This window comes from Lemur catta, chromosome 4, assembly GCF_020740605.2.
Source record: "Lemur catta isolate mLemCat1 chromosome 4, mLemCat1.pri, whole genome shotgun sequence".
In the NCBI taxonomy this organism is placed as follows: Eukaryota; Metazoa; Chordata; class Mammalia; order Primates; family Lemuridae; genus Lemur; species Lemur catta.
This window is the reverse complement of record NC_059131.1, coordinates 53,099,132-53,112,412: the sequence shown is the minus strand read 5'-3', so window position 1 is coordinate 53,112,412 and position 13,281 is coordinate 53,099,132. Positions and strand designations below refer to the sequence as shown.

Genomic DNA, 13,281 nt, shown 5'->3' with positions numbered 1-13,281 from the left:
AGGCGGTAGTAACGTTATACCCACCTTACTGTTAAAGACACTGAGCCTCAGAAACGCTGGGGAACTTTCCAAGGTCAGGCAGCTTAGGGCCTGGCACAGTGGAAATCCAAGCCCAGCAGTATACAAACTCCCGAGAATGCGCATTTAACCACAGTAGCAAGCAGGCTGCTTTGAATTCTGCTTGTGCCCAGGAGCATGAAGGCATAATACAGTAAGTACATGCTCCCCCTTATCTGAGGGTTTGCTGTACATGGTTTCAGTTACCCACGGTCAACCGTGGTCTGAAAATATTACGTGGAAAATTCATAAGTTTTAAATTACATGCCATTCTAAGTAGTGTGATGAAATCTCACACCATTCCACTCTGGCCCACCTGGGACATGAATCATCCCTTTGTCTAGTGTATCCACGCTGTATACACTGCCTGGTATTCACTTAGATGCAGTCTTGGTTACAAGAGCCAACAAACAGTATATACAGGGTTTAGTACTACATACGGGTTCAGTACTATACACAGTTTCAGACATCCACTGGGGTCTTGGAACGTATCTGCCCCGCCCCTGCATAAAGGGAACTGCTGTAGTCTATCCCATGGAGGTCTCATACTGTACTGAACCCTTGTGGCATTTTAAATAATTTAGGTTGTTTACTATGTTCTAATTATAAACATTGCCACAGCAAACATGTCCATTCGTCTAGCAGAGTTCCTGGAATGTATATAGGACAATACATAATTTCTAATTGCTTAATTAATTAACATTTGGATGGATGAACATAGACATTTTGTTCTTCTGTACTATTTCCTTAAGACAAAATCCCACATGTAGGATTGCTGGGTCAAGTCGTTTGAACAATTTTGTTACTCAATGGTATGCAAATTTCTTTCCAAAAATATTTTCCCAAATTACGCTGCCTCCAGCAAAGCAAGTGTGGACCAGCTCCACCCCAGCCCCGTCAGCCTTGGCTCTATAGTTTCCCCACCCCGGCCGTGTAACAGGACTAATTCACAGATCAGGACAATCATTTCCTACCCATTCTCCCACCCAGCCCTTGGTGTCCTGGAGGTTCAAGACAGACGTGGCTTCAGTCCTGTCCTGCCTGACTTTCCCTCTGTCACAATCAGGGCCCTGCTGCATCCTGCACTTCAATCCCAAGGACACTGGTCTGCAAAGTCCCTTTCTCCCATGATTCCCTCTCTCTGGTTGGCACCTTACTGCCAGTCTCTTAACTCGTATTCCTTCTGTAAAGAGCTGTACCAGGCTCTTGAATCCTCTGCATCCTCTCTGTTCCCACCCACTGCTCGGGCCTAGGCTGGCCTCCTCTCTCACCTGTAACTGCTGCAGTCTCTTCTCTCAACCTGTTCAAACCCTCCCAGGGACTCCCCTTTCTAAACCACTGCTCTGCCTGAGCACCTTTTCCCTGGTTTTCAACAGTCATCCACTTCTTCCCCAATTGCCACTGTGATGTTTTTCAAATTGCCCCTCAAAGCCCTGGGAGTTCCTCAGAGCCCCCTCCCTCATCACACCTGGTGCTGGGAGGTGAGGGTATCGGATCTAGCAGGAGCTGGGTAGGTGGGCCTCCGTCCTCCCTAACCAGACCTGCTGGGCTCTTGTCTGTTTCACTGTTGCATCTCAATGAAACTATTGGATTAAATATTTCTGTGGCTAAAGTTTGAGAACCAAGGCTGGCATTCCCCAGGTTGGCAATGGGCCTGGCACCCACCTGCCTTTCTGGCCTGACATCCTGCCATGGCCCCAAAGGCACCTCACCCTCATGTTTCTAAAGCACAGCGCTCTGCACTCTCCGTGCCCTCCAACAGTCTGTTCAGTCTGTTCTCTCCTCCCCATCTGCTGGAATTCTGTGTGTCCTCCTTGGCCCTCTCAAATACCATCACCTCACCACGCCTTCCCTGACCCCAAGATGGACAGACTACATGTCTGTGCACCCACATTCCTTCTCAAATATTCCAATCCCTTGCCACACTGTGCCGTAACGATTTGTATGCACCCTGCCTGATACGGGGAACAGGAGGAGGAGCTCTTTTCATCCCCATTGTTTAGCATAATGCCTGGCACAAAGTAGATAGTTAATGAATCTCTCTTTAAGCAAGTATTTTCCATGACTGGTGGTTATTTTGGCATTTCTTTAGTTTAAACACTGGTCAGGGTCAGCTCAGTAAATGAATTCAGCTTCATGCCAACATTGACCCAGTGCCCTGCCACGTGCCAGCAGCAGGCCGTGTGGAATGGGCTAGACAGACAAGGGACATGGATGACATGGTCCTTGCTCTCAATGAGTTCACCATCAAGTTATGAAAATAAAAGGACCACACACAAAAAATGTTGAGAAGCAATTAGAAAATGTCAATAACCGTATAGAACCAGGTTTCTACGTGTCTGTAAAAGGAGCTGGGTAGATATTTTCACCATATTGGAATGACACAATTGAAGTTATCTGACTGAAAACATAAACATGGCATTTGGAAAACTCCCTTTGCGGGTCCAGGGAGAGGCCCCTTAAACAGAAAGGCAGATGAAACTTGGGCCCCAGGAGCCTGCCCGATCCTGATGGGCAAAGACAGCCCAGACACATTGTGAGGATGTGCACAGAGAAGTCGGAGCTTTCAAATGTGAGCTCCATGTCCGAAGGCCCGAGGCTGATGTTCCACCTTGCAGGTGATTTGGAACCGAGTTCCTTCTTACACCACTCTGTGTGGCTAGTCTTCTTCTTATTGAGGTTATCAACCCAATCCTGCATTCATCCTTTTCCTCCCATGTGCCACACACCACCCTTTCCATGTCAATCTCACCAGGACACTCATTTCCCTGCACTCTTTCCCTCCAACATTCCCCACCCTGCCAGTTCCCACGACCCTCTCCACGCCTTCATCACGCCTCTGGGAGCTGTGAGGGAACATGCACAACCACATCGTGGAAATGCATCATTCCAGTCTTCGCAAGGGCTTGGCTCCAAATCTTCACCAGACCCCTGAGCCCCACCGTGCCCTCCCTTCCTGTCTCAGTGGGTGACCTGGGCTCCTCTTTCTCCTATGTCCCTAAATAGTGGGTTCTGTCCCCTCCACCTCTCCCAGGACTTATCTTTCTCTTTGTTTCTTAAGTTTTTCTCTTTCAACTGAAAGACCCCATGTGAATCTTTGCCACTTTATGAAAGAATAATCTCCCACATCAGCTCTTATTTAAATGATCAATTATTTGCCTTTTTCCTCTTTACCGGTGTACTCTAGAAAAATGTGACTACTCCTAAAATGTCATCCGCCCTCAAAGCCCCCACTTCCTCACTTTTCACTCGCTTTCCAGCCTCTCGACCACCATAGTCTGGTTTCATTACCCTGCACCTCTCCTCTGAATCTGCCCACAAAGATTTCTGGTGCTCTCCTAATGCTCACGCCACACCCTGCTTACTGGTCTTCTCTGAAGGCTCTGATGGTGCTACTTCTCCTTCCTCCTCAAGACTTTCTCCCTGCGTGGATACAAATCCCTCTATTCTCATTTTGTCCTGTCTCCCCAACGATGCCTTTCAGTCTCCTTCACTGTACTCTGTCCCCTACCTGCTCCTTTGGTGTCATTCCCTGGGACTCCAACCCAGACTTCTTTTCTTCTACTCTAGGCATCCTCCTTGGGATTGTTCATATGATTCCACACATTTGGATATCACCTAGAAACTGATAACTCATTAATCTGCATATAAGGTCAAGATCTCTCTCCCCCCTCCTCTGTTATATTCCTATAAATTCAACATCTAATGGCAATTCTCCCAGTATCTTCTCTAATTTCACTCTCACTCCGCCCCTAAATCACTGCTTCTTCCTTGCAAGCAATAGCATTCAGTCAACCAGTCAAGTACCAGTTGCTCTCCTAGGCACTGAGAATACAAAGCCATTAACACAAGGTACCTGCACAGAACTAAGCCAATTAGCAAAGTTGTGAGCATGAGAATTATCCACAACACCTTCTCTTCCTCCAAATGGATTGGGACATTTTAAACATGCTTTACATCAGCTCTCTATCCTCCTCACCTCTGCTGCCTACATTATTGTCATGGCTTCTTTTGCAACTCTGTTTCTTGAAAATTCCTTTCACCAGAATTCACAAAATCCTTCAGAATGTAGACTGAGCATCTGCTGTGGGCCAGGCTCTTTGGTAGCTGGAGAGTATGATGGAAAGAATGAAAAATGGTCTTTGCTCTTAAAAACTCTCAAGCTAATGCCCTCCCTCCTACTCCCCACCTGGAAACCCAGTCTTTCTGAGTTTAGATGTCTTAGAGGGAATTGGTCACAGTCATCTCCATGCCCATAGAGCTCCCTGGGTGCACCTCTATTTTATCACTTTTCATGTAACTTTATGATGATTCATTGAAACATCCCTCTCTTCCACTGGACTGTGGACTCCTCAAAGGCAGACAGCCTGTCTGGCTCACCATCTATTTTCATCTCCTGGCACAGAGCCTGGCACATGATGGACTGGCCATCACAGAGCTGTCACTACCTGCTGTCTCCTAGTCCTCCCCTCCTCTGCTCCTCCTCTCTGCCCAGCACTTCTCCAAACCTGATTTTGTCAAGGAGATCAATGGCCTTCACATTTTAAATCTCAGTCTTCATCTTAGCTCTCTACCAGCAGCATGCGACACAGAGAACCACCCTCTTTTCTGAGACACTTGCTCACATGGCTTTTGACCCACTATTCTCTCGGTTCTCCATTTATCTCATTAGCTGCTTCTACTTAGCCTCTGATGATTCTTCCTCTTCTTACTATGCTCAAAATTTTGGGGGGTTCCAGGGCCTCCCTTCTTCATCCGCACATACTTTCTCATAACCTCATGGCCTTAAATATCACCCATAAGATGAAGACTCTGAACTTTACATCTCCAGCCTAACTATCAGTCACAACTGTTCCCTCCAACAAGAGCTAACCACTGCATGCTCTGGAGACATTAAGACAAACAGGATCCCTTCTTACATGAGAGAAAGAGCATCCTTGTTTTCATTAGCACGTCTAGGTCAAGTTTTTTTGCTCTTCATCTCAGATCACATACGAGGAGTCCAAAACATCCCTGTAAATCCAAAGACCTGATCCTGAGTTCCACTGATCTCTGACCTCTGGGTCCTTACTGCCACCCCCTTGATTCTGGAGGGACATGAAAAAGCCTAGATGTGGGGAAAGAGATGAACAGAGAAATCCCCAGGGAACTAGGGATGGGGGCCAGTGAAGGAAGAAGACTGGGGCTGGAGCTACTTGAAGAACATTCTCCATCTGAATGACAAGGGGCAAACCCAGGCTCCCCTTCTGTGCCTTGCCCTCTTAGGTTGCACCCACTCCCTCAGGAAACTGGGGCTCCATGGCTCTTTCTACCCTTGGGCAGCAGGATAGGGTCTAATCAACTCCGTTGCTTGGAACTCATCACACCTTGGGCCAGTCACCATTAAAGCATTTACATCTTAATAGGTCTAAATTTTAATTAATTTTAATTATTATATATCATAATTATAATGTGATTTGATTTAATTATAATATATAATATAATTATCACTATTAACCAATTTAATTAATGAAGTTAATTTTATGCTGAGAACTGACCTAGATGCTTTCACATGTGCTATCTTGTTTAGTCCTCATGAGAACCTCACAAAGTAAATACTATTGTTCCCTTTTCAGGTAAGAAAACTGAGACCATAACTGGGAATTTGTCCAAGGTCACATTTACCCCGTGATTCTATATTCAGTGCTCTAATTTCTTTTGTTTAAAGTCAATGAAATAAAATTTCAGACAGCATCAAGTCTCAAGGTGAGGGACTAAGGGGTGGGGGCTGTTGGTGCTTCTTACATAGTCCTCGCATGCCAGCCCATGCCATCCCCACCTCCCCTCCTACCACGTCCACCTGTTCTTCTCCAGCCCCCAGACCTAATGCTTTGGCGACAAGCCCCGTCCTGAGCAACCACAGAAGACTTCATTCCCAGACTGGGTAACTGCCTGGCTCTGCTCACCAACCGTCCTTCACCCTTTGTCCCACAAGTCCCCTCCCTAGATTGGCTAGGAAATCCCAGGACACTGGATTGGTTTGGGGAAGTGAAAATGGAAGGCTCAGCTGTCACCTCCTTCCCCTTCTTGCTCCTCCTTTGTCATCACTCAATCACTCCTGGGATCAGAACAGGAGCCCCTCCCCACCCCACCTCCCGCCCAGCCCAGGCGCTCAGGAGAGCACCGTCCACCTGCCCAGCACTGGTACCTGCCTCCCAGAGCTTGGTTCCAGGAGTGTCCCCATCCCTGACAGGAGAGGGAAGAGCAGCTGGGAAAAGTGTCCTTTAGTAGAAGAATTGCAAAAATAGGGAAGAAATACCTTTCTTTTGGAGCTTGGGGGTTTTCCTCCTGAAATCCCAGCAGAGGAGCAGTGCCAGGGCAGGAAAGCCGCAGCCCAGCTCCCACCGCGGCATCCTGGGGAGATGAGGCATGGCGGGGCGAGGACGCACCGCCTCCCGGAGCCGGTCTCAGACCTTCCCTCCTCCCCAGGCCCTCTTCTCTTGCTTCCAGATCAGCACATGCTTGTAAATACTCAGGTTCTGACTCCAGAACGGAAACCATGGGATCTGTCAGCACCTGCCCTGGCGCTCCCGGGCCTCCTTCCCATGCCACGTCCTCTCCCCACTCACCTTTACACACAGGGCTCTTGGCTTTTAAAGAGTGAACATAAAGCTGTCAGGGCTGGCAATAAAAATAAGTGCCTCCTTTTACTTAGCAGCTAATTGTCAACTGCCATTCAGAGGATACCTTGGAGGTGGGTTAAAAAAAAAAAATCCCACACGCAAGCCCTTACCAGCACTGCTCCATATATCAAAGTGTCTGGCAGGAACACAGAATCTCACTTAGTGTTTATGAAGTCAGCCCACCCTTCCTTGGAAATGCTTTCAGAGCCACACGTGGTTCAGCCGGGGCCTTTAGAGATAATGATCTTGGAGGTGGGTTGTGGGGTAGACCGAGATGATGTCCCCCTCCCGTTGAGAAGATTTAGCAAACAGCACAGCTACTCTTCCAGACGTACGGAGGAGAAGTGAAATGAACTCCCAGCATCACAGGGGGACAAGCAAGAGCAGGGTTGTCAGGAAGGGCCCCGGGGCAGTCTCATGCTGCCAACGTAGCGCTCGGCTCTCCATTTATTCAGAGGCAGGAATCTCAGACTCATCTTTGATGCCACACTCTAGCTCCATGTCGAATTCACTCCCACATTCTGGCAATGTTACCTCCAAAACGTTGTGCAGAGCTGTTTACTTCTCTCCGTCTCCACTGCCAGCGCCTTATCCAACCCACCATCCCTCCTCTGTTGCCTGGGTGACAGCTTGAGTTTCATGTCTGGTCTCCTGCCTTTACTCGGATCTGCTACCTCCAGCCCAATCCATTCTCCACACAGCAACGAGAATGATCTTCTAAATATAATATGATTTTATCACCTTTCTTGAAACCCTCAAATGGCTACCTATTGGTGTCAGAATGAAGACCAACATCCTCAACCAAGCTACATCTACAGTTGCCACCTTCCCCTCGCTCTGGAGTCTATTGTTCTTTCTGTGACAGGACCTTTGCACAAGCTGTTCCCTGTAACAGAGACACCATTCCTCTCCCCCCTTCTCTGTCTAGTTAGCTTCTGCTGACCCTTCAGAGTTATGCTAAATCATCACTAACTCAGGGAAGCCTTCATTGACCTTGACAAAGACATTGTTTTTCCACATGGCATGTGTCTTTCCTTCATGACTCTTTTCAAAATTGTAGCTTTATGTTTTTCCTTGGTATTTTTGTTTAATTTCTGTGTCTTCTACTAGCCTGTGAGTTCCTTGAGAGAACGGACTTTGTCTTTTCTTTTCTCTCTCTCTCTCTCTCTCTCTCTCTCTCTCTCTCACTGTTGTACCCCCAGTGCTAGCATGGTGTTTGGCACATGGCACATATTCAGGAAATAGTTGTGGAGTAAATGAATAAATATCTATCTGGTGTTAGGGACTGTGGGAAGGAGAGATGAGGGAATTAGTGGAAATAAGTAAAAATCATCCCTCTTAATGTTGCATTTAGGTAGTGAGAAAGAACCAGAACACATGGAATAACAATGGATCAAAGACACAACACACCCCACCGAGCTGAACTGTGCTGTGGGTTGTAAAATCATGCTCTGAAGGATGCAGAGGACTTAAAAGAATGAGAGGAAGGAAAGGAACCCAAGATGTAGAAAAATTTAATATTTACATACTATGTGCCTTCCGCTTGCTGGCAAACACACAAAGATGCTTAAAACATAGCACCTGCCCCAGGGCCTTACAGTTGGGTTGGGCAGAGCAGAACTATGCACAGTTTAATGCACTCTTACGTGCCCAGCAGTGGCCAGAGCAAAACCTCAGAGGGCTAGCCTCAGGAGGAAGAGGGAGAAAGCAAGTCTGGACTGAATGACAATTTGTGACTTGGATTGCCTTCCTCCTGGGGATGGGACAGAGATCAAGCTTCAATGTGGGAACCCAGAGAAAGCCTGGCTCTCTTACTAAAAAGAGGGAGTGGTTTAGAGAAAAGAGGCAGGAGTCAGCCTGGGAAGGAGTTGTTAGAAGTTGAGATGTGATTGTCTCTGTTCTTTTTCTTAAATCAGGAAAACATGAACTTCTGGGGAAAAGAGGTGGTCTAACCTTTCCAGCCAAGCCCTTAAGATAGAGTTGTGAAAAATTAGCCTGCTGAGAAGAAAAAGGCTGAAAGGCTGAAGTGCTGCTCTCCAAGGTGAGAGGAAGGTTCAGAGCCAGCTATGGGCAGGAGGAGCCCAGAGCAGGGAGCCGGGAGTGCCATGGAGACTATGTGGGGCACTTCTCCAGTCGGTGGGACAGAGGGGCCAGAAAGGGGACCGGGAGCAGGAAAGGTGTCAGCTCTGCAGAACTGTCACCAGAGAGCCTTTCAGCATTTAAACTTGGGTTTCATTACCCAGGGTGTACGGATGGACTACAGGTCTGAAAACATCCTGCAGCTGAAAGAAAAATTGATTGTGTCTAGATATTTTTCTGGAGAGAGTTTCCATAGCTTTTGTCGGATTCTCTAAGGGGTCTTTGAACCATAAAGAGCTTCACCAAGGCTCACCACTGACATGCTTGGAGGGAGATAATTCTAGCAAGAACAACCCATTTACTGAATCATTTCTCAGATAAGCTGAACATCATTTAAGGATGAGGAGAAGCTGGGAAGGGAGAACGTAGTATGGGACCATGCTATGGGCAAGGAGGTCATTCCTTCACCCATTCACTCAGCGAATGTGTATTGAGCACCCTTTAGATCCTGGGATATGGTACTGACCAAAACAGAGAAAAATAATTTCTGCCAAGTATAATAAAACTTTCATTCTAGGGAGGGGAGACTAATATGAACAAAACAAATGAGTAGAATATTGAGTATATTTGAAGGAAGCACATGCTAAAGAGAAAAATGAAGGAGCACAGAGGAACGGGAAGGGCTGGGCTGGGGTCAGGAAGGGATTTAGTTCAACAGAATGATCAGGGGAAGTCTTTACCAAGGTTACATTTGAGCAAAGACCTGAAGAAATCGAGGCACCAAGCCATGCAGCTGCCTGGGGAAAGAGAATCCCAGGCAGAGGGAACAGCAGGTGCGAGGGCCCTGAGGCAGAGTGTGCCTAGGGCATTTGAAGAGGCTGGTGAAGCTGGATTGAAATGAGCGTGGCAGAAGCTTCTAGAGAATAAAGTCAGAGAGGTGATGGGGGGCAGATTGTGCACTATACGTCATTCTAAGTCTTTTGACTTTTACTCTGCATGAGAAAGGGAGGCTATTGGAGAATGTTGAGCAGAGAAGAGTCTTGATAGGACAGGCGAACAGGCTCATTCTGGCTGCTCTGTTGGAAACAGACTGGAAGAAGGCAGGGGGGAAAGCATGGGGATGAGTTTAGAGGCTGCTACTGTAATTTGGACAAGAAAGGATTCCATTTCAACCATGGTGGTAGTGAAGGCAGTGAGAAGGGGGCAGGTTCTGGGAGGAAAAAAGCCATAGAAAGTTTCATAAGAAGCTAGAAAGAGGCAGCAGCAACATATCTCAGTGACTTCACAATATTGGGGGGCCATGCCCTGCCCCTCTAATAGACCCGCGTTAGAGGTGCTTTGCAAGTGGTAATGTGCCGTGGCGAAGGAGCCCTGGCCCTGCCCTGTACCCGCTGGGCCCCATGAACAGGTCATTTTTTCCTTCAGGACTAAAGCTCCTTGACTTACAAATAGGAAGAACAAATTTCTGATTTTCTTAAGTGGCCTTAGATGGGACTCTCTGCTGTCTTAAAATGTCTTCTTATTTTGGGATCTATGATTTTGGTTCAATGAGGAACTTTAAAAACATCTGAGATGCCACATCAGAACCAACACTGTTCTTTGAATAAATAACTGGTGTCACACTCTGATTTTCCCTTCCCTGGACTTTCCACCACCTACAGGACTTACGCTTGACTTGCTTCTCGGGGTGGGGTGAGGGAGAAATCCCCATGTGGGTTATGACAGATACAGCAGTTCACCACGAGAGGCTCAGCCAAGCATCACGGGAGGCTCAGATCCTAGTGAAAGTACATAAACAGCACTTTGAACCAGAGCAGGTGCATAACTAGGCAGCACCCACTAGCCTTGTCTATGTAGACAGCCTAAAGCACCGGACTGGGGAAGGCAGAAAAGGGCGGCTCACAATCTCATGATCCAGGGCAGGAAGGAAGGTCACAGCTAAGATGACCCAGGCTGACACAGTGTGTAACCAAGTTTTAACAAACATCTCATCTCAGCCCAATTAGCACAGTGTTCAGGGATTGGGAGATGGTTAATGAAACTATGCCACTCTCTTTGGAACAGGATGCAGATGTTGAGGATGACTGTGGCAGGCACTCCTGAGTTTGCCTGTCCCCTTCAGGTCACTTCTTTTCCTGAACCCCCTGCTGTGTAGGTCACACAACTGCTTCCCCACCCTAGGTCCTGGGTTCACAGGTGGCATCCTGACCTCAGCTGGGCCAGGTAGAGAAACTTTGTCAGGAGTGTGGGATGGGCTGTGGAGGCTGAGCTCATTTTCCATAAGCGGGGAGCAGAGGAAAGCTGGGGCAGGCACAGTGATATCTGAAACAAGCGCATACCCGAGGGGCTGCTGACTAGACAAAAGCAGGCAGGCATGGGGAGAAAAGCAGACCGAGAAATGGTGTGGCCAGAGCAATGCTGCTGTCCCGTTTCTTGGCCTCAGTCCCTGGTGAGGCCTTGGGCAGTTCCTGCCCTTGGTTTCTTTGAGTAGTAGCTCCTATATCTACCCAGTAAATCTCTCTTTGTTGTTTAACATCATTGGATTTCTATTTCTTGTATTCAAATAATCCCTGAAATGTGTCAAGTAAGATTCTATTGCAATGTGGGGAAAGGCTATAAAAGCTATTAAATTGCCTATATATTCTATGTTTGTTGTTCTGGAAAAAGTATGTAGAAGAGAACACTCGCTGGAAGGAAAACATAAAAATATCTCTGGTGGTTTAAGGGATTTTGTTTCCAAATTTCCACAAAATTATTGTGGTATTCTTATAATCTTTGAAAGAAGCTGTTGGGCAAATACATATTTGATATTTGAACTATGAAAGCCTCCATAAGTGATTTCCAAAATAACAGGCAGCACATAAATAGTTACATCTTTATACAGTTATACTGGAGTTGACACAAGTAGGTGTGTTCCTAAAAAGTGGAAGGAAAATGTTAACTTGAGAACTCAGGTCAGTTCTTTCATATTTTTATAAAAGGAGGGAAACATACTAGATTCATATGTTTGTTAATTTCAGATTTTTTTTTTGTATCAGTTTTCTGCAGTCAGGTCCCTCCCCAGGTGTGAAAACATCACCAGGATTCCCAGAGAACTCAAACACTTGAGTATGTGACCCAGGAGCGTGTCTAAAAAGCTGAATTCACTGCATACCTGCAAGACTCCAGACACCACCCCTGAACCTTTCCCCAGTCTTGACTGCCCCTCTTCTGGACAGAAGTTTTATTGTCCTGTGCTGACCAGCCTCACTTGTGCTTTCAGCATAGCTCTTGCCATGAGTCCTCGCAGGTCCCACAAAGCCCGTGACTGGGCAGACCCATGGTGCTGTGTGAGTTAGTGCCGCGGGATCTGGGCTCAGCTGGTCCAACTGGTTCATTTTGCAGATGAAAACACTTTGGCCCAGAGAGGAGAAAGGACTGCTTTGGGGTATCATATGCATTTGCTGATCCGTGCAAAGGACTTGCCCTCCCTCTAGTTACTCTCGGGTTGGCTCTTTGAGATGACCCAGGGAAGGAAGCTAAAATCTCTGAACCCACTTTTCCTCCACATTTGACAGAGGACTTGGCCATGACCATGCAGAGTTTGTCTTCTGGTTGTCTCCCTTAAACACTGTTCAAGGAAGTATCACACCTGGAGCTACTTCCTTCTCATCCCTGAGATGTCACAGACACCTGCCCAGGACAGCCTGCAGGGGTCCTTACCTCCAGAGGGTGTGCCAGCAACTCTCCTGAGGAATTTCACCCACTCCTCCATCTCCGTCTGCGAGCTGGCCATGAGGACGTACGAGTCCTGTCCCATGCGATTCTGGTCCCATGAGGCTGGAGGAAGAAGTTGTACTTATGAAGGTCTTAGAGTGGCAAACGGTCCAGAGCAAGAGGAAGGGAAGGGAAGCCAAACCTGAGTTGAGTCCCTGGTTCATTGAAGCACTACCCGTCAAACAATGTAAAAGCCTTATCTAATCATTCTCAGTGGAACCAGACATCCACGCAGTCTCATTGTTTGTGCTGAAGCTCTAATTCTATGGACAAACCATTGGACACAGTGGTTTGCAATTGGGATAGGCTGAGAGCTGCTTCCACAGAGGACAGAAGCCATTTCCTACCAAAAGGAAGAGAAGTTCATGGTGCAGGTTCAGCATTAGAGGAGACAGGATCAGCCCATACAAGCTGAAAGACCTCAGATCATCGTGCCAATCATGGGCATTTTCCTAAGCTAGCCCTGAGCTCAGCTGTAGGGGAGGGAAGGGGATGACAACCTCAGAGGGAGGACAATGAGCACATAGGTGAGCCTTTCTGACAAAATTGGTGCTTCCTGTTCAGATTACTGTTCTCCTGACCACATAAGCCCTTGCAAATGGTAGGTTCTCAATTCCCCATTAATGGACACATAAAACTTGTTAGGACTTTCTTTACCATTTTTGCTTTAAACCTAAAATTATAGACATGCAGTGTTTCCTGGGTTGATGTTCTCGAATGGACAAAA

The 13,281-nt window shown here is 47.1% G+C and overlaps 1 protein-coding gene across 6 annotated transcripts in view; it reads right to left on the bottom strand.

The window, feature by feature from the left end:
- ARHGAP25 (Rho GTPase activating protein 25) overlaps window positions 1–13,281 on the bottom strand; it is an 80,700-nt gene that overhangs the window by 17,567 nt on the left and 49,852 nt on the right. For all 6 annotated transcript variants that reach the window (XM_045549761.1, XM_045549763.1, XM_045549764.1 and 3 more), the window contains one exon: window positions 12,501–12,617. In XM_045549761.1, coding sequence (XP_045405717.1) covers window positions 12,501–12,617 — 117 coding nt within the window. The remainder of the gene's footprint in view (window positions 1–12,500; window positions 12,618–13,281) is intronic.